At 37.6% G+C, this 21,142-nt stretch overlaps 1 protein-coding gene across 13 annotated transcripts in view; it reads left to right on the top strand.

Annotated features, from left to right (window-relative positions):
* Window positions 1-21,142, top strand: part of ergic1 (endoplasmic reticulum-golgi intermediate compartment 1) — a 137,745-nt gene that overhangs the window by 2,164 nt on the left and 114,439 nt on the right. For 7 of the 13 annotated variants that reach the window (XR_015759791.1, XR_015759793.1, XR_015759790.1 and 4 more), the window contains exon 1: window positions 12,625-12,695. The exons of 4 other annotated variants lie outside the window; for them this stretch is intronic. Coding sequence is in view for 4 of the 9 variants with exons in the window: in XM_087995429.1 (XP_087851555.1) it covers window positions 12,640-12,695 (56 nt within the window). In the remaining 5 variants the exon portion in view is untranslated. Of the gene's footprint in view, window positions 1-8,964; window positions 9,121-9,830; window positions 9,965-12,624; window positions 12,696-21,142 lie in introns of those variants that run through there. 2 more of the 13 variants (XM_043703792.2, XM_087995434.1) reach the window with 2 other exon arrangements.

The raw sequence follows: 21,142 nt of genomic DNA, 5'->3' as shown, positions 1-21,142 counted from the left end.
TTGTAAAATCAGATGCAATAGACACATTAAGTTGTCACAAGACTGGCGTATGGCGGGAAAACGATAAATGAAGCTATTGGTAGAGTTGAGGTATATTTTTGCAATTGACCTGACTTGATGGTACATTAATAAGGTGGCTAGTATTTGTCTGCAATCAATTTGGATAAAAGAAGTTGACTTTGATTTCCTTGAATTATACAATACTTTCAATGTTCTATTTGAGTCTTGTTTATTTTTCTTTGGACTTACAAGAGTTTAAGAATAGTACACAATTGCAAAAAAACACACATTAAACCTTTAATAATGAAGCTAAATCACTTGATACCATGAGTTATCAGCAAGAATCCAATTCTTTTAATTGAACCCTTAAGACCAGTGTCACCAAGCCAAATAAGTTGAAAAGGACCATTCTCCAAGACTACAAGCATAAATTTTCAAATTAATCCAAAAAAGGGAACTTGACAATTAAATAAAGGATTTCTGACTAAATGCTACACTTCAATTTTTACTGGTCAAAGAAGGTCTCAAATGTATTGGCAGATACCATGGCTTCTTTCTCCTTGACCAATTAAGTGCAAACATAGCTGCAGATTGACAGAGTATCTGGTACCACTTGATTCCTAACTAATGATTGTCTTAATTAGCTGGATAAGAAGGTTTGACTCCCACCTGCTTTGGAGGTGTGTAATAACCTCCATGGACAAGTTGATCAAAATATCTACAGATCAAACCATGTACTTAAAGGGACTTCTGTCACCCAGCAGTATTGTCCCCACATCTGAACTGGAGGCTTGGGTTCAAGTCCCACTTGCTCCAGAGGTATATAACAACATTTCTGAATAAGTTGCTTATGAAAATATCTACAAAAAATGCTAATGTGAATAGTTGTTTTTCCTTTGTTTTCTCTTGCATCGGTTAAGCCTCATAATATCTTGGGTGTTTCCATAACTTGCCAATGAAATATTGGTCTTAAAATTGTTTGCAGCAATAATCATAGATACTATATAAAACATTTTTATTCCCCAAATGTATTGTGCAAGCAAGTTAAAATCCCATATTTTAAGTGCTATTCCTCATCAATGGAAAATTTTACACTGTAAAACAGAGAACATGTGGTTTAGTTATATGACTGTTGTTAAAAATACTTGAGTAATACATTCATAGCACATGATAATTGGCAGTTATTTCATTATATACGTAATATAATTATGAGGTATGGTCAGAAATCCATGACTTTTTTTTGAAAACTTAAAACTTCAGTCTTAATGTTTCAATCTCCATGCTGGCTGTGATAGTTATGGAGACCGCCCTCTTCACCTTGCCCTGTGTTTGCAGAGTGGTGCCCTTCAACCTAAATATCCTGTATAATAATTTAGTTGTTACATATTAGAATTTAGTAGAAATAACAATTATCTTTTATAAACTATGGTAATTGTCCTTCCTTTCATCTTAAATTATATCAAGTACATATTTGAAAAAGACTGCTACTTAATGTTGATAATCAGTAGGTTATCCATATGGTAGATACCAGAGCTTTGATGGTACTGTCAAAGGAGCATTGGCAATTTGTTGCAGTGCATCTTGCAGATGGGCACAGACTGCAGCCACATTGAAACAATAGTTGATGGAGTGAATTTTTAAAGTAACAGTTTGGGTACTAATCAAGATTGTCCTTGAATTGTGTCAAGCTTTGAGTGTTGTTGGAACTGCACAGAACATGGCAAATAGAAAGCATGCCATTTTGGTTTTGACTTCTGCTTGGCAGAAGAACTTTGAGGAGTCTGGATGTGAATCATTTGCTACAGAAAACCTAAGGCAGGATTTCTGCTCTGATATTGGAGTGAGAACAGAGAGTGCCAGAAGCGTAATATTGCTTAAGGCTACATTTGGGGTGACTAACTTGTTTGGATAATTTAGCGGTCAATGGAAAGTGATTATCAGAAGTTATCTGGAATTTTCCAGTCAGCCTACAGAGAGGGTATCACAAGATGGGGACAGACTGAAACTTCTTCCATGTTGTAGTTTCTCCTATAGATCCTCCATCCAGTGTCATTAATTGAGAGGTGAGGGGTGTTCATTCTTTGATCAGCTTAGGCAAAATCACTGTCAAGTGACTGCTCCTCTGTATTGCAATAACCCATCCTCAACAGTCCTCTGCAGTAAAGAATTTCATAGATTTGCAATCCTCAAATAATTCCTTCTCATCTCTGACTTAATTGTATACCCTCTTATTAATCCCTCATCATGAATCTCCTACAAGGGGAAAGCAACCAATCTGCATCTACCCTCTCAAGTCCCCTAAGAATTTTGTCTGTTTCAATAAGGTCAGCTTCCATTCTTCATAATTCCAATGGATACAGACACAAACTGCTCAACCTCTCTTTGAAAGACAGTTCCTCCATATCTGGAAACAGCCTTTTCTGGACTGCCTCCAATGTCGGTAGATCATAAGCATGGAACCTAAATCTGTTCACAGGATTCCACCTGTAGTCTGATTCATGCTTTATATACTGAAGTCACCCTATTTGATATTCCATTCCCTTTTGAAATAAAGGCCAACATTCTATTTGCCTTCCCTAATACCTGCTGAACTCTAATGCCAGCTTTTTGTTTGATTCATGCATGAGGTCTCCCTAATCACAATGTTCTGTAGCTTCCTGCTGTCTTTCTCAATTAAAATAATGTTCAGTTCTTCCTGTCAAAGTGATAACTTCACATTTTCCTACATGATATTCCATCTGCAAAGTTCTTGGTCACTTGTTTAACCTGTTTTATCTCTCTGTAATCCTCATAGCTTGCCTTTCCACCTATTTTCATATCATCTGCAAACTTGATTCTAGTTCATTCACTTTCATCATCCAAGTCATGAATATGTATTGTGAATAATTGTGGCCTCAGTACTGATCCTTGTGGCATTCTGCTAGGTACAGGCTGCCATCCTGAAATTACCACCTCCATCCCAATTTCTGGCAGTTAGCCAATCATCTTTCCATGCTTATATACTACCTTCAACACCACAAGCCTGCACTGACCCTGACGTCAGGGTCTCAGCCTAAAATCCTACTCAAGTCCCTTACTTGCTCTTGCAGCCCTAGTATTTAATTTTCCATTTCTGATTAATGGTAACAATAGGATGTTGACAGTAGAATGTTAAGAAACACAATTGAATGTCAAGAGGACATTAGGTTAGATTCTCTCTCACTGAAAATGGTATTTGCCTTACACTTGAGTTGTATGAACATATATGCTTATCAGAGGAGGTTATCCATGTCTTGCTGCAGTTTGATTCTTTTTCTTTATTTATATCAAGAAGTGATGGCTCAAAGGAGAAGACAGAGGGTGCTGGTGGAGGGTTGCCTTTCAGCCTGGAGGCCTGTGACCGGCAGTGTGCCACAAGATCAGTGCTGGGATCCACTGCTTTTCGTCACTTATATAAATGATTTGATGTGAACATAGGAGGTATATAATTAGTAAGTTTGGCAGATGACACCACAATTGGAGGTCTACTTGACAGTGAAGATTACATCAGAGTACAATGGGATCTCGATCCAATGGTCCAAGAAGTGGCAGATGGAGTTTAACTTAGATAAATGTGAGGTGCTGCATTTTGGAAAGGCAAATCAGGGCAGGACTCATACACTTAACAGTAAGGTCCTGGGGACTGTTGCTGAACAAAGAGACCTTGGAGTGCAGGATCATAGTTCCTTGAAAGTGGAGTTGCAGAATAATGAAGGCAGCATTTGCTATGCTTTCCTTTATTAGTCAATGCATTCAGTATAGGGGTTGGGACGTTGGTTAGGCCACTTTTGGAATATTGTATGCAATTCTGGTCTCTCTGCTACAAGAAGGATGTTGAAAGAGTTGAGAAAAGATTCACAAGAATGTTGCCAGGGTTGAAGGGTTTGAACTAAAGGGAGAGACTGAATAGGCTGTGGCTGTTTTCCCTGGAGTGTCAGAGGCTGAGGGGGTGTGACCTTGTAGAGATTTATAAAATCATGAGAGGCATAGGTAGGGTAAATAGACAAGGTCTTTTCCCTGGGGTGAGGGGAGTCTAGACCTAGAGGGCATGTTTAGGTGAGAGGGAAAAATTTAGAAGGGACCAAAGGGGCTACTTTTTCACGTAGAGGGTGGTGTGTGTCTGGAAGGAGCTGCCAGAGGAAATGGTGGAGGCCGGTACAATTACAATTTTTGCAAGGCATCTGGGTGGGTATATGAAGAGGAAAGGTTTAGAGATATATGTGCCAAGTGCTGGCAAATGGGACTAGATTAGTTTAGGATATCTGGTCAGCATGGACGCATTGGACCGAAGGATCTGTTTCTGTGCCATACATCTCCAAGACTCTAAGTGCTCTTACATACAACTGAACTTTCTTCCCAATCAGCAAATCACCTGAGTTTTTTTTTTACACATCTAATAGCAACCATGAGTAAATTCCCAATGATTCCAATTCGAATAATTTACATGCAAAGCCAGCCCAAGGGCAGTGCAAACCATTGTTAAACAAGAGGAAGGGAGAGGGGTAGGAGACTAAATAAAAATAAGAGTTGGAAGGGGATTTGCTGCAGTTTGATAATAGGATGGTGATACGATGAACCTATGTCTGTTGACTGCAATGTCCTGTTAACTGCTAATTTTAATGATTTAATCTTTCAACCAACTTGAAGTTGATTGACATGACATATGCGCAAGAGGATTTAAAATTACTCTTTCCACATCCATGGCTTACATTTGGAGGCACTGGTGGAGCAGTGATAAAACTGGATGGTGACGTAAAAGATGGAGAACCCAATCATCATCTAATTTCTCTCTTTTTCCCACTCCCCAGTAATGTCAGAAATCATTCCTTTCATCCCAAAAATACCTTGAAATGTTTAATGAAAGGTCACAAGGGTGTAATGCTATCAGTCATAGGGGAAGGGCCATCATGGACAAATTACACTGTGATGGCCTAACTGACTCTCTGTGGTGGTGCAAGGTCGCTTCTGATCAGGGACCCTCTGCCCTATTTAGGGCTCCAATATAGCAAGAAACATCCCTACTGAAAGACTCCTATCCTGCCTTATGCACTGACCAGGCTCCCTTCATATAACTGACCCCACTCACTTCCCTTTGGAGGCCTCCCTGGCTTCTACTGCTCCAAGACCTCATGAAGCTCAGGCATATGTGATAACATCTCTGAACAGGATGATTAGAAAATATCTATGCCTGAGTTGGCAGCCTCTTACTCAAAAACTGATACTCTTTATAACTGAGGACATAGCATAAAAATGAAAGCTGCATGTGGTCAGACACTGGACAAGATTGGTCTGCAACCAATGCCAGGGACAAGAATACTTTGAAGTTGAAGTTGGAGAAGTTCTCTAAGAAAATAGTGAAGTTTGGTGTGTTGGTAAATCTTGTTAGAAATCCTGAGGTCATTGTTGAGGAGCCAACCAGCATCTTGGTAGCACTGAAAACTAAACAAAATGTAACAATTGCTGTCAAAATATGAGATTTGAGTTAAATCACTAGTTTTTAGAAATTCACATGTTTCTTTAGTCATTCATAACTTCTTCAAAGTTGTATGCTACAAAGTATTTATCCAATTCTGTTTTGAAAGCTATTGTTGAATCTACTTCCATCACTATTTCGATTGTGCATTCTGGTGCAAATTGCATTCTCTCCTTCGCTACTTCAGTTCCTTTTCACTGGTGTCCTCTGGCTACTGATTTTTCTACCAGTGGATAGCAGACTTATTTACTGTCATGAAGACATGAGTCAAATTAATGATTTTTAATCTATAAATTGAATTTTCCAGAAAACAGATTTTTAAACTCAAAGATTAAAGTGACTCAACAATGCACCATTCAAGATTAGCAAACCCAATTTGCATCATGAAACATTGCCCATTCCAACCTCCTTGAGAATGATACAAAACCCAATGACAACAATCTGTCCCCCAGAGCTGTGAAAGATAGCAGATCTTTTGTTCTGGAACAAGTGGGACACTACCACTGTGCCACAAGCACTCTCATCTCCCATTCTTTTCACAAAGTGTTAAAGCTGTCACCTGATGTAATCAGGTTCAGGCTATTGCTTGGAGAACAGGAACCTGGTTTATTATAGCTTTGAAAACAATGAGCTAATGAAGTTACAATTGAAATGTACCATTGTGTTCAAGCGACTGGCAGTTGGGGAACGGGGAAAGCAGTCACAGATAAGCCATCTCCTCTGTGTGTTTTGAACACATGTCTACTCAGCAGAATTTGGAACAAATAGCTAAGAAGTTGAGCAAGGTCTTCCCTCCACCTAACTTGCAATCTTAGACCCTGTTTGCTTTTCTTTCCTAGTGCAGCAGACAGATTTGAAGGAAAGAACTCAACTTCATAACTGTCTTCAAAAGAACAAATAGATTGTCAGTTTTTAGTTTTAAACCCCCTGGATATAAAGTAAAAAAAGGATTTGTCCAGAAGCCAGCTAAGCCACTAAACTACTGACTAACTTAAACTTTCACTGTAGTTTTTAGTTTGGATAAGTTGTCCTATGTATTTGTTTTTGTCCTCATTGCAAATTAACACATGCATATGCAGACATTTATTTTACTTAAAATCAATTGAATTATAATAACGTTAACCCCTTTTATGCTGATTAAGAAGAATTGTCCATTTGGTTCTATTATAAATCATAGCACAAACTTATGTACTCACTGAATTGGCAAGTATTACCATTTCAATATAAACGGTGTTGTAGTCAAACAAGGAGGGGAACAAAGACCCCCTTTCATCTGGTTGTAATATTAGCCTAACAAGATGCTTTAAGATTTTGAACACTCCAGGAAACCTCAGTTTAATCTTCATTGTTCAAAAGGAAATCAACCAGGATCTGAATGTAAATAAAGTCTTTCGTCACTGCTACCGTTCTGCTCTGTAAGCTTTCGAAAGTCTTAGTCCTTGATCCTTGCTGAAGCATGATGCATAGAAATGAGCCAAAACAAAGTCTTATAAAAGGTTTATCAAAATTGCCTCTCTTTTGTACTTCATGTTTCTACTTATGAAGCAAAGGAGTCCATATCCTTTTTAAGTAGCCTTCTTAGTTTGCCCTATACCATCAAAACTTGCACTCCTTCAGATTTGTTTCCTACACTCATTTTATGATATAGTCTCATTTTCCTGCCAATATTAACTTTTTCACATCTGTATTAAATTTCATGTACTCATCTACCAATCTGTCAATGCACACATGAAGTTTATTACTATCTTCCTCATTTATTACACTCCCAAGTTTAATTTCTTCTGCATGTGTTGAAATTAGCACTCACACCCTGGTCTTTTATTAAAAGAAAAAAAACAATCCCAACACCAACCTCTGAGAAACCCAGATGCATACTTTGTGGGGTAAAAATGTTCATCAATACACTCTGCTTCCTTTTTTTTTATTTTGTATTTACTCATCCACTTCCCCCTTAAACCCAGAGACTTCAAATTTTACTAACAAGATTACTTTGTGGAACTTTATCAAATGAAAGCCCACTTACATAACATTAACCACACTCTCACCATCTTGTACACTTTCAAAGAATTTATTCAAGTTTAACGAAGATGACTTGCCAAAATCCCTGTCAACTTTACAAAAAAACCCAAAAGACTGGATGTCTATAACTTTTTTCTAGGGTGGGAGAAGTCAAAGCCAGAAGGCTTAGGTTTAAGGTTAGAGAGGAAAGATAAAAGGAACCTAAAGGGCAACTTTATCATGCAGGGTATGGAATGAACTGCCAGAGGAAGTGGTGGAGGCAGGTACAATTATAACACTTAAAAGACATCTGGATAGGTATATGAATAGGAAGAGTTTAGAGGGATATGGGTCAAATACTGGCAAATAGGACTAGGTCAGATTGGGATGCCTGGTCAGCGTGAATGAATTGAACTGCACCGAACAGTCTGTTTCTGTGCTACATGACTCAATAATTGGGAGTCCTTTACAAAATGAATTCTGCATGGAGCAATTCCTGACAGTTTGTCAGATTTGGTGGATGAATTTGGGTTTTACAAAGGGTTGTCCTGATTGTGATCTCTGCTTTCCCGGGTAATGATGGTATTTCAATCAGTTCTGTTATGATCAAAATGGCAGAGCAAACTTAATGGCTAAATGGTCTATTCTGAAATCATATGTCTAATTCTACCTCCAGGAATCAAGGAATGTCAGAATGGTAATTCAACAACATTGTACTGACATCCAGCTTAGTGAAACTCTGATTATTTCTGGAGACGGATACCAAGTGTTTAACTACCATAGAATTTGTCCATTCCAATTTTCCTGATGTCACAAATATTAATGTTGTGAAAAAAAAACTCAGCATATACTTTCTTCAATAGTTAAAATGATCAAGGTGACCTACATAATTAATCATCTCATCAAATGTTATTTTGAAGTATTATTTTCCCTCTAAATATTTCAGATGATAAATTTCCAAGTAAGTACAAGATAACCTGAATTGCTAACTCAATATTTTTAAACATTTTAGACTAGACTTTAAGATAGATTTCAACCTTCAGGCATGTTTCACCAGTAATTAAATACCAAATTATACTTTTTTAAAAACAAGTTTTCACATTTTCTTGCAGCTATACTTCAAGGTACAGCACTAGAATAGTTCAAACCATTCATGTGACGTTCTCTACGATTTACTGGGTAACAAATTGTGGCCAAAATCCATTAAGCATCTAAGATTTAACACGTAAGTTTGTTCAGCGCTGCATTAAGAATCCATGGCAAGGGCAATTCGACTGGACAGATTCCTAATCTTTTCCTCCTTCTTCTTGAGCCAGTTTGTTCTAACGTAGAGAAGTGCTTCAGTTTCATAATGCTATTGGAGGGAGGTGGAAGAGAAAATAAAAAGAACAATCTCCCGCCAAGACACTTTCCACACTGCATTAATCAGACCGGAAAAAGAGTAGAGACCTGTTTCTCAGTACAGCCAATAGCGAAATACAAGGCGTTCAAGAGTGACGGTGTATCCGGGAGACAGCCGGTGGGCTGCAGAGAAAGTTGCTCAGTTTACCTTTGATAATTTGCATTGCATTCATTGTCTTGTTGGTTCGATTGCAGTTTAAAGCCGTCGGGATGGCTTTCGATGTAAGACGGTGAGTTGAATCGGGGTTCGTGCATCAATAATATGTCTATTCTTGTAACGCCGAAGCTTTGGGAGGATGTAGAGAGTTTTTTTTAAATGGAAAACAAATCTGTATAATTTGACATGAAGGGCCAACGGGTCTTTTTATCTTGTAAAACGATTCCGCTTCAGAAACTGCAAAAAAAAATCCTTAGCAAAGAAATACTGGGAAGCTGTTAACAGTTGCACTTTTTATATGAATGCAAATCTAGTCTAGGTTTTTATTAGAGCATCTCCGAGCTAAAGAATACACCTTTCAGGTTAGTTTCTAATCGATGTATCAGCGGCATTAAATAGAAATATGTTGCCCATCTCAGGTCTGGAGTAATTAATCAGTAATGTCCTTTTATTATAGCTGGAATTAAAATGACTTTTAAACATGTCCAGAACAATGCAATTTCCATGTGCTCTCAAGTGACTTACACCTGCAGCTCAGTGAGTTGAGCTTTGATTAATTTAATTTAATATCCTTTCTTTCATTGTGAACTGGAATAGCTCTAATGTATTAACACGTGGCGCAAAATGATTTGTTCTTACTTGAGTCCAGCTCCACCCGGAAGTTTTTTCTCCTGGTTTTAAAAATTGCATTCAGAAACTACATGTATTGGAATTTCAGACCAGGATATAGAAGATTAAAGTGTCGCACTTTAATCTACTTTGCGGGCTTGATTAAAATCTTCTAGCAATTAATTTGGTATCGATTTGGCGCTTTATCTTGGTGGTACATTATAATTAGAGTTAGCTTCCCACTGCCTGTACTTGAGATTTTAACCTCTTTACTCACAAGGTTCTGGTATAGAAACTTTAATACTAAGGTTGGTTTGTTGTTATAAATGTGTAAAGAGCTGAAAATGAAGCTGTAGCCAATCATTCAGAAATATATTTACAATCTTACAGTAACGTATGAATCTTAATCCGTACAATGAGGGAATAGTTTTGTTTGAAAAAAAGACGTGTTTCATATTTAAAGTTTCTGTGTGGTGTGTTTATCCTGTAACAGCTGAAGTGCATCTTTATTTTTAAATGTTGTTTTGACAACCCCACAGTAATTTTTAGGTTTTCATGTCTGTGTGAATTTAAGGGAATGTGGTTTGTGAGCCACTCCTGCCAACTTGTATGCTTTGCCCTGGGTTTATGCCAGAAAATATGGGTAAAGAGTGGAAGTCAGTGATATAAGAATACAAGTCAGGTGGAAATGAGAGAGAATCCATGCCTGTATTACAGCATGTGATGCACCAAAGTACCGAATCAGTATCAAAGATTTTTCTTATTTTCAGTAGCCTTCCCTTTTAATTTCATTCTTGATGCTCTTTCTATTGAAGATGCTGATTTCTTTATTGCATATTGAGCTAATTGCTCTCTCATCTTTTTTCCATTTCCTTTGTAAGATCAGTTGATGTGTCAATGGTTTGTGGTGGACATCATTGTTAAATCCATTACTGTACTTGTGTTGATCTTAAAATATATGAATCCAACAATGTTTTTTGGATATTTCAGTAGTTTTTGGGAACAAGAAATTTTGATGTTTCTTAGTTGCATCACTAAAGTGTCTAATCCAATGGTAGTCTCTCTGCCACTCTTGACAATAAATGTCTCCAGCTGAATTTGAGACCTTGTGTTGTGAGGTAGCAACTATTGATGTAGTCTGGTGATATTGTCTAACACTCCTTCCAGCTTCATTTATCTATTCTTTTCTACCCTATCCTTTGTACTTTGTCTCCCTAAGCCAACAGAAAGGTCAAGTGAACATGTTCAAATATAGATCAGAATTGACTGGGCTGTGCTGCCTTTCCATTCTGAGCTGATATCTGTAGCTGGAACATCAGGGTGTGATGTTGCTTAGATCTGATAAGTGATCAAATTTTAAAGGATATGGAAGGAGGTTACTGGAGGATGACAAAAGTATCTAAAAGATTAATAGCACCAATAGTGATGATACTGGGAATTTCAGTTCAGTTCAGTTTCAAAGTCTTTATTGCTCTTGCATCAAATAGATCTTGGATAAATGATCTGAAGGGGAGAAAAATAATTAAGGATTCATCAATACTAATGAATATTGTACTACTGAAGCTTTTTAATTTTGCAGTTATCAGGACAAACAGAAGAATATTCAGAATTTGGCAATCATAAGAATTTATACTTCAGAGAGAGAAAAAAAGTGCTGATTGGTTGACAACTGGACTGAGGTGTTGATGTGGAGAAAGCAGTGGGGAATTACAGGATGCCCCAGCTCCTGTGTCATTCAATAAAAGCACAAAGCCTGAGCGTATCCCTTAGTTTTTGGCAGAGAATTGGTCCCTGCACATGTATGTAAGTCACTTTTATCAAGAGCAAATGAGCTGTCTCACAAGCTCATCTGATTATCTTAGACAACACCAACCAATCAGTGAGTTTCTTGGTTCATGTTAACTTTATGGAAGTGACATATATTCATAGAGCAAGTCTCGACAAACAAAAGGGATACGTTTTAATGAGAGATGAAGAACCTTGGTATCTTGTCTCTTTTAGCAATAATCAAAGTCTCCCCTACCAAGTGGCAGTATTAATAAGTTGTAGCACATGTCTCCAAAGCTTGTGGATGAAGACAATGTCATAATACCAAGCAATATGTTGTGGTATTTCTGAGAATGATAAGCGTTTTGTATTCAATGCCTGTAAAATCCATCGGCATGTTTTTATAGATTTTATCTTCTCAACATTTTTATAGTTAAGGAATTTCCATTTCTTTTGAACGTTTTTTGCTTCTGCTTTCAAAGATGTACTATAATTTTATAAACAATGTCCATTCAAAGAATGGGTCAGTATGATTGGAGGTGTCAGTTAAATGCACCAATTCTTGTTACACAGTTTATTAGCCAAGTTTGAATGCAAAGTTTTCAGATCTGGACAGAATTTGTTTTGTTGTTTGCCAGTCAAATATTGAGTCATCCTGCATTAGTGTTGTTACAATTCCATACTCAGTGGGAAATGAACTATCAATCTCATGCTCTATTAATAGAGTATTCAGGATGTGCTTCTCATCCACAGTCCACACTGTACTGCTGTAGATTTTTCATAATTTCACAATGAAACCACTCAACTTTCAGATAATTACATTATTATGCACACATGAATTTTGTTTTTAATACGTATCATTATTTTCTGAGGATAGCCATTATACTGTTTGTTTCTTGTTCTGTATAATTTTAAATAGGTGTTGATTTCATGATTATGGATGATATCCTTTAAGCATTGCACTCTTCAGTTAGATTTAAAAATGTAACAGAATTTTAAGAATTGACTCAGCTGAGATCTTTTAGTTGAGATCTTTTGTAGATTCACTGAAACTCTGTTGTGTCAAACATTGCTTTCCATCACGCTGCGAACAACAGATTCAAAAGTAACTTGATGCCAAACCTTCTACAGTTACTATTAAGCAATAGGTTGTTATAGGAGAGATTTTGCATATTTCACAGTCAGCTGCAGCATTGTTGATTTGTTTAAAACCAGAATGCTGTTACATTTGAATGCAAATTTTTGTCTTCAGCTAAAGTTTCAGGATTGCAGGTAGGTTTTTGGAGGTGTTCAGGGATCCATAATTTTGCAGTGCTAATTATTAGGTATTGATGCTCTGTAATGGAATTGATGTTGTTTCACTCTAGTTTCTTTTTATTATTGTGCAAGGCCTCTGTAATGCCCTTCCCAGGTGACTGAAAGGGCTGGATTTTCATGTTTTTGATTGGGACCAAAATGGATGAAGGGGTAAAAGAAAATGCCAGCCAAATCTTGGATACAGAAGTCACACCTTCACTTCCAGCAACAAATGGCATGGGAAAGTGGGTGGGTTGTGTTTTAAAGTTGCCAGCATTGTTTAAAAGATGCCAAGTGCTGATTTTCATGGAGGTAGCCACTATTGGTAAGGTCTCCTGTTTTATGTAGAATGAAAACGGTATGAACTGTGACCTGGACATGGAAATAGAATTTCATACTTTACAGTTTATCAAGAAGTGTGAAAATCTGAGGTACATCAATGTTACCAAAGGCAGAGCCAGCCCAGCTATAGACTGGGGGTGGGGTAATTTTTTGAATGGCTCATGTGGCTTTTCTTTATTGGCAGTTCTGTGAGGAATCTTACACCATTTCAACCTTTATTATAGGGTTAAATGTGAATACTGGGTGAGTGTCGGTATGATGAGGATGAAATGGCTAAGACAGCAAGAGCGTCACTGTGGTTGGTGAAGATGGGGGGGGGGATGAAACCTATAAATATGACTTATGTTGCTTCCTTTATCATTTTAAATTGCTGGTGTTTTCATTCACTAAGATAGGCCTTGAAACTGGGCTACATTAACATTGACGTTGCCCTGCCTTGGGGCCTGGCTTCGAGGTAATGGGCTGGCATCAGCCCATACTCGCATCTTAATAAGAAATTAGGGCAGAAGGGCTCCCAGAGGATGGACACAGGATCAGAGAGTCCGGGAAATTTCCAACCCCCAGTATTTGTTTCAACTAAGAAATTACAAGCCTCTGTTAATTGATGCCTTTTAATATTTCAGTTGGTGACTTCTGTCTTGTTAAAAGTCAATTTAATTTATGAATGCTGCAAAAGCTTGTAATCTTGTCTATATTTATTTTATTTGAATGAAATCAGTCTGCCAGAATTCTTTTGATATTGTTTAAAATTGTGGTTATTTTACCTATATCATGCAGTATTTCAAAAGCAAATTCTATAAGTATGTGTGGAAGGGGCTAGTGCATAGAGTTAATTTGCCCTCTGGGTTTTGAGTCACTTAAAGGAAATAGGCTGCAACAATGCTTGTGTGGTGGTTTAATTGCATCAAAAAGTGTTGCTAGATTGGTTATGTTAGTTAACCACATTCGATATTGTATAATTTTGTAAATGAAGCACTAACTGCTATCTGTCATTTTGTAGAAAAAAATTCAATTTATAATTCAGTGTGTTATGGAACATTATTTCTTTAAAGTTTCTGTGTCAGCAATGCTTCATTGTCAAATAAGGATGTTTTATTGAATTTGTTGCAATATATTGTACCAATGGCAAATGTACTATACACTATTCCCACAGCTTTGCTATCAATATGAAAAGAGAAACACATTTTAAGACTGTGTGCAATTAAATTCAGGTCTGCCCTAGGTACCTTGTCTTATTGGCAGTTACTTGCTTTGTCAGGGAGAAAGTGAGCACTGCAGATACTGGAGCTCAGAGTCGAGAGTGTCGTGCTGGAAAAGCACAGTAGGTCAGGCAGCATCCTAGGAGCAGGAAAATCAACGTTTCGGTCATAAGCTCTTTACCAGGAATCACCCTCAACAACTTCTCTCCTTCCAACCTCACCCTCCCCAACTTCTCCGTCTTTAATGAAGGGCTTATGCCTGAAATGTCGATTCTCCTGCTGCTCGGATGCTGCCTGACCCACTGTGCTTTTCCAGCACTACTCTCACTACTTCCTTTGGCAGTCATTTTTACACTGTGCTATATTTACCCAAACAAAGTACATTTTGGTGACGTAGCAATAGCATTGTTTTCTGATCAACTGGATATTCATACCTTTTGCATAAATGATTTTTCAGTCTAAGTATGAAATAAGAACTCAAAGTTGAGGTCTGAAGCAATATATAGACTTGGTATAATTAAACACATATTTATCTAATTTACCTTTTTGTAGAATTTACCTTTTATGTAAAGACCAAAATGAAGAGCACATTAAACCAGATTATCCCATTCGTTCATCTTTAACCAGATTATGCTGAATGGCCAAATTTTGTTCTGTACATTTCTACCATTTCATGACCTTCTAATTTCCTGCAGCATTTTTATCCTTTCTAATTCCTTTAACAAAATCACTTCAACACAATCTCTTATTCTCCTTGCCCATGTTTTGGTCATTTGTCCTAAAATCTCTGAATGAGGCCTGGTGTCAGGTTTTATTTGCTAGTCCTGTGAAGTGCCGTGGATTGTCTGAATTTAAAGTGTTATGCAAATGACTGTTCTCTCTCTTTCGACCTCAGTGTTTCTTTAAATAATTCTGTGAAAATTCTCTTTGCTCAGAAAAACCCAATACCAAGAGTATTTTTCTGTGGCAAAGCCGTTAAACTGACCTCAGCAATCTGACAGTTTTTTTTAGATTAGATTCCCTCCAGTGTGGAAACAGGCCCTTTTAGCCCAACCAGTCCACACTGACTCTCCGAAGAGTATCCCACCCAGACCCATTTCCCTCTGACTAATGCACCTACACTATGGGCAATTTAGCATGGCCAATTCACCTGACCTGCACATCTTTGGACTGTGGGAGGAAACTGGAGCACATGGAGGAAATCCATGCAGACACTGGGAGAATGTGCAAATTTCACACACAGTCACCCGAGGTTGGAATTGAACCTGGGACCCTGGTGCTGAGAGGCAGCAGTGCTAACCACTGAGCCACCATGCGATATTGAATTCATTAAGCTAAATTATTTCCAACAATACTGACAAACCAGTATTCCAGCTTCCTTCACGTATCACCCACTTTTGGAGGTCAGCCTCATTGTGTAATTATTTCGTATTTTTAATATAAACATTACAGTGTGTTTTGCTGATTGGGCACTTGGGGGGTGGGCGTGGGTTGTAGTGGTGTGGTGGCGGTGATAAATCAGATGAAGGAGCCAATGTTGAATAGAATTGGGAGAGTTAAGAGAGGTTACTGAAAATTGAATGAAAAGGTTGGATTAGAACAAGATTTTAAAATTTGAAAAATTAAACAGGCTAATTGATCTCGGGAGTATGGGACAAGGCACGCAAACTGTATGAATGATGGGTCAACAAGACAGTGTTTGCACAAAAGGGCATGTGACAGCACCAAAGAATATGAGCAATGATAAAGTCATACATTCTAGCAGTGAGCAATTTTATTTTTTCACATTATGGTTAGAATTGAGTCAAACATTTTATGCAGTCGCTACTATGGTTCACTGTAGTGATAGTCCTTCTCGTGTGTGTCTTTTTTTGGCTTTAGGAATGAGTTTGAAAAGCATTTATCTTTAAAGTTTTGGCAGGAAGTCACTATCATATTGCAGCTGTATCATGGTGTTTTTTCGCTTCAGTGATGAGTTGACAGATATGCAAAAATTCAGCTGAGGTGACCAGAAAGCCACTTCCCATGTAGAAAAAATTGGTGTGGGGTTACCCCTGAATTTAGAAGTCAGTCATCAGTGTTTCTGTTTCTAATGTTGGCGAGTTGCAAATGGGTGACTTTTTAAGCAATGGTTGCTTTGAAAGAAAGAGTTGGAACGTTAAAATATGTCCTGATGCTTTTTATTTGTTCAAGTCCAGATTTTTAAACTTTATTGCAAATAAACATTAGTATTTGGCATTTGTGGCCATAATGTTTAATTTACTTTTAAATGGTAGTTGACACTGAGGATGGGATGTGTTACGATTGATATTTCTTAACCACTTTAGAGAAGCATGTTGTTTTGTCCTGTTTTACTATCAAGAACTTGTATTTATGAAAGCTAGGTTGTAAATTTGGCAGGAGACTGTCCAAAAAAGACAGGAAAGATCACTAGTGGAGGAAATTATGGTTTGAATCCTGAATAAGACTTGATACCTTTGCAGCTCATTTTGTAATGGATTTTCCAATTCTCAAAGATGTAGGATGTCCATTGTCCATTTAATAGTAAAGCAGGAAGTAGATGCCTACTTTTTAATTTTAGAAGCTGGAAATAAACGTGCTTGCTGTGCATAAACTTATCTTCAGGATGATGCCTTTAAGGCACTGGTTGGAATTTAATCCATGACGTATTGTTTCCGATGATTGAACCGGAAGTGTGTGTTTTGTTTCTCCTCTTATGTTTCCCAGATTAATACTTAATGTGCTAATGGTCTGCATGGGCGATATGTGATTCTGCACCAGCAGAAACTTGGCAGTGGTAAACGATGTTAGTTGTTAACGAGGTTACCAAAGAATAGGTTGGGCCTGTACTCAATGGAATTCAGAAGAATGAGTAGTGTCCTTATCGGAATATACAAAATTCTTAGAAGATTTCACAGGATGGATATGGGAAAGTTATTTTTCTTTGTGGGAGACCAGAGGGCATAATCTCTGAGTAAGGGGTTGTAGAGACTGGATTGTTAAGTATATTCAAAGCTCAGATAGACGACAGATTTTAATCAGTAAGGGAATCAAGGGTTATGGAGAAAAGACAAGTTGGAAATTTTATTTGAGGATTATCGGATCAATCATAATTTCTTTGAGTTGCGGAGCAGACTTGATGGGCTGAATGGCCTACTTCTGCTCCTATGTCTGGTTTTATTTGCATAAATATATTGGGAGCCAAGATCAGGTTTGGATGTTTTTTTCATATTTAATTATCACTTGTAAATATTTCATGGGACATTGGTTTCACTTTAATTAGGCGTGCGTCATCATTATTTGTTGAGGCTAGCTTAGTCAGAATTCTAAATATTCTGGCTTGCCTCATGATTGGCTTACATTGGTTCCCAGAGAATTCCAACATTTCCTTTGTTGTGGAAGAAACAATGCTGTAGTTTTTGTTCACTGTCTACATGTCACTCATTGGACTTAGCAATTATCTCAGAACCTAATAAATCAACATGGAAGCATGGTATCCTCAATATAAGGGTTTGCCTGAGAAGGGAATAAGATACTGTTGTGTTATGGTACACTATCAGTTAAACCTTAACAGCCAAGTTCATGATATTAAAAACAGAAATTGTGGAAAAGGTCAGCATCTGTGGAGAGAAATCAGAGTTCATGTTTCAGGTCAAGTGAGCCTTCTCTCCACAGATGCTGCCAAACCCGCTGAGCTTTTCCAGCAATTTCTGTTTTTGTTTCTGCTTTAAAGCATCCACAGCTCTTTTGTTTTAAACACATGCTAACACTGTCTTAAGGGTATAGAAACTCTTCAGTAACACAATATTCATGTTCAGTTTCTAATGTGTTACGAGCGATAAGGTAAGCATTGCTGTTTCAAGTTAAGTACCTTGCTGGTGGCCATCTATAAAATAAAGACTGAGAGACAGAAAATGACCACAACCTTCATTTACTGATACAGTAGTTTGATGACAAGGACTTCTGTTTAATAGCATGTAATATCAGTTTCATATCAGCCAGGTAAACTAATTTTGAGTTCTTTTCCCCTGCCCACAGAGTCAATCCTGATTGAGGTAAGGTGGAGGAAAAATTACTTGCTCTTCAGACAAATTAATGATTATCAGATCAGGACAAGTTTTCAAACGTCAGTGTAATGCTTAGTCTCTTAAAGTCTGTTTTACCTGTTTACATAATTATTGAATTGATAACACATGCATCTGTACAACTCAGGTGATGGTGAGCTTTTATCTTTGGAAGTACCTATGCTTTACATCTAAACTCCAAAGCAGTTTTCTCCATCAAAGGCAATAGTGGCTCCTATTGATTTTTTTTTGAAAAGTAATATACTTGGGACTGGATTATAATTGCTGATGGTAGCACACTTGTGTGACTGGATATAGATTTTGTAAGGACTGCTGCAGTATTTTGTTACTTCAAACGTGAAAATAGGAGTTATTTTTAGATTCATTTAAAATGTGCAAATTTCAATAGAAATTGTAAACCATCCACTTTTGAAAAATTATATTTTGTCTTAGTCATGAAGTTTGTGTACAGAGTCAATTTTCAGTGATAACATTGACAAATTATTTGAAAGAAATGTGCTTTGATTGGGCTTGCTATAAATGAATTGAACTGAACGTAGCTGTCATGGCCTGTATGTCAGTATCCATTTAAGACACATGCTCCTGATGTTATCATTCTATCACACCATGTAACCTGAGGTAAAAAGATCTCATGCATCATCTGAATTTGGACTATTTGATGCACAAGCTCTGACTAGAAGCATGCTGCTCATCTCTTGAGGAACGGTCGCTGGACCCAAAATATTAACTCTGCTTTCTGCCCACAGATGCTGCTAGTCCTGTTGAGTTTTTCGAGCAAATTCTGTTTTTGTTTCTGATTTCCAGCATCCACAATTCTTTGGCTTTTCTGCTGATTACTGTTGTAATATAAAAGCCTAATACTAACCCAGATATTCTGTGCCTGTGAATGTAACATCTACATCTGTTGCACCTTCAATACCGTCCACGTCTAATTTCTTTGGTATGAGAGAGAACCTAAGTATTGCTGCATCAGGTAGAAAACCTTGTTGGAGGCAATACCCACTGCAGAGACCTACCAATATTTTGGAGTCTATGAAGAATTTAAATTGTATCCTGAAATTCTGAGCATCTCTAAATGTTACTAGGAGAATATATTCTAAATATTACATCTGTTGGGTTATCCATTAAGCAACTTCTTTTTGGCATAAAGTCAATACTAGAAACTAATCAATGGAGAGTGTGAAAGTAAGATCAAGGGAGAACCCCTTCTCTTGCACGGCAAGGTGCAGCTTTATTACATGCAGTTTTTTCCTGTAATTTATTGAGTTTTTGTTGCATGCTGTTAAAATTGTTCCATTTGCCAGAGGCAGTGGAATAAGGAGCCACTTTATAAATTGAAACAAAGGTAAAAAAAAAACTGCTGATTTTGCATTGCTGTTACAAATGCGTTACTATTACAAGTCAAAATTTCCCCTGTTTATTGGAAACAGATTACAGGAAGTATCATTAGCAAGAACAATAATAAGCCAGTGTTAGGAAAATCTTCCCATTATTTTGGCTCACCACTGCAGCACATACTATAAACACAGTAGGCTGCCACAATATGTTTCGTGCACATTGGCTTCCAATAAAGCAATCAATATCTTACGATGTGACATGGCTCCTAATAATAATTCCATTTTCTACCGTTGTTTTCACAAACAACATGATTGGTATATTGATCAAGTTGTCACTCTTCACACTTGACTGCAGAAAGTGGAGCCACCCTCTTTCATTCATTCTTTACCCATGACTTTTTTTTTTCTCTTCCCACCTCGCCCTCTAAACCTTTTATGTTTTTCTGTCTATTTGCTGCTGTCACTTGCCTCCTCATTTACATGCTCATTCTCCTTGCTCCTTTCTCTGCATGCACATTGTCTCCATTCTATCTATCTCTGAGTATCTACCTCACTGTACATTCAACAATTCTTGTCTTCCCTTTTGTACTCTCCCTCTCATGACATACCACACCACGCAGGGAGGGCATCCATCCCATTAGATGTCCACTGCTCACATGGTAGAACAATGAAAAACTATAAAACTACTTTCTCCTTTATAGCCCTGTACACTTTTGTTTTTACATATATCCATCGGCTTTGCCATTAAGTTGTGCATTGATTCCGGTCTCAAGCACTCCCCAAGCATTCATTCTCACAGGGCAAGACAAACATGAAATTTGTTGTCATGTATGAAGTGGTTTCTTGGGTTTAAATTTTACTTGAAGTTAAGTTGGATTCTGTTATGTGATTGTTATTGTTGTTGTCTGAGAAACAAAAGTGACTAATCAAAGGCTTTGCAATGATGAAAGTTAAATTGTGCAAGCATTTGGTCTTTGTGGTTGTTCCTGCACCACAGCTGATCTTGTGAGAAGTGTTGTACTTTTATGAAGATGACACAACTGAATGCATGTGATAGGGTGAGATGAAGTTTAACAGTGCCACTGTAAGTTCTTCCAAAGCTGTATTCTACCTAAAAAAAAAACCCAAACTTATCTCCAAACTCGGAGATCTAGGACTCTGCTCCTCCCAGTGCAACTGGATCCTCAATTTCCTGACCCTCAGGCTGCAATCAGTAAGGATAGGTGACAACCCCTCAGTAATAATCCTCAAGGCTTCATACTCTGCCCCTTATTATACTCCTTATACACTCCTGTCTGGGTGGCCAAATTCAGCTTTAACTCCGTTTAAAAACTGATGCCTCTGAAGTAGCTTGGATCTCAAACAATGACGAGACACAGTATGGGTGGCTCTCGTATAAAGCGTGTTTATCGGCAGCACAATTTGGCTATAATGTTGCTGAAAAACGTAGTATTTTCGAG

Source organism: Chiloscyllium plagiosum, unplaced genomic scaffold, assembly GCF_037043375.1.
Source record: "Chiloscyllium plagiosum isolate Xiang-an unplaced genomic scaffold, Cpla_swu_hap1 HiC_scaffold_16, whole genome shotgun sequence".
NCBI lineage: Eukaryota > Metazoa > Chordata > Chondrichthyes > Orectolobiformes > Hemiscylliidae > Chiloscyllium > Chiloscyllium plagiosum.
The sequence above is the reverse complement of the archived record's forward strand: the minus strand, read 5'-3'. Positions and strand labels throughout refer to the sequence as shown.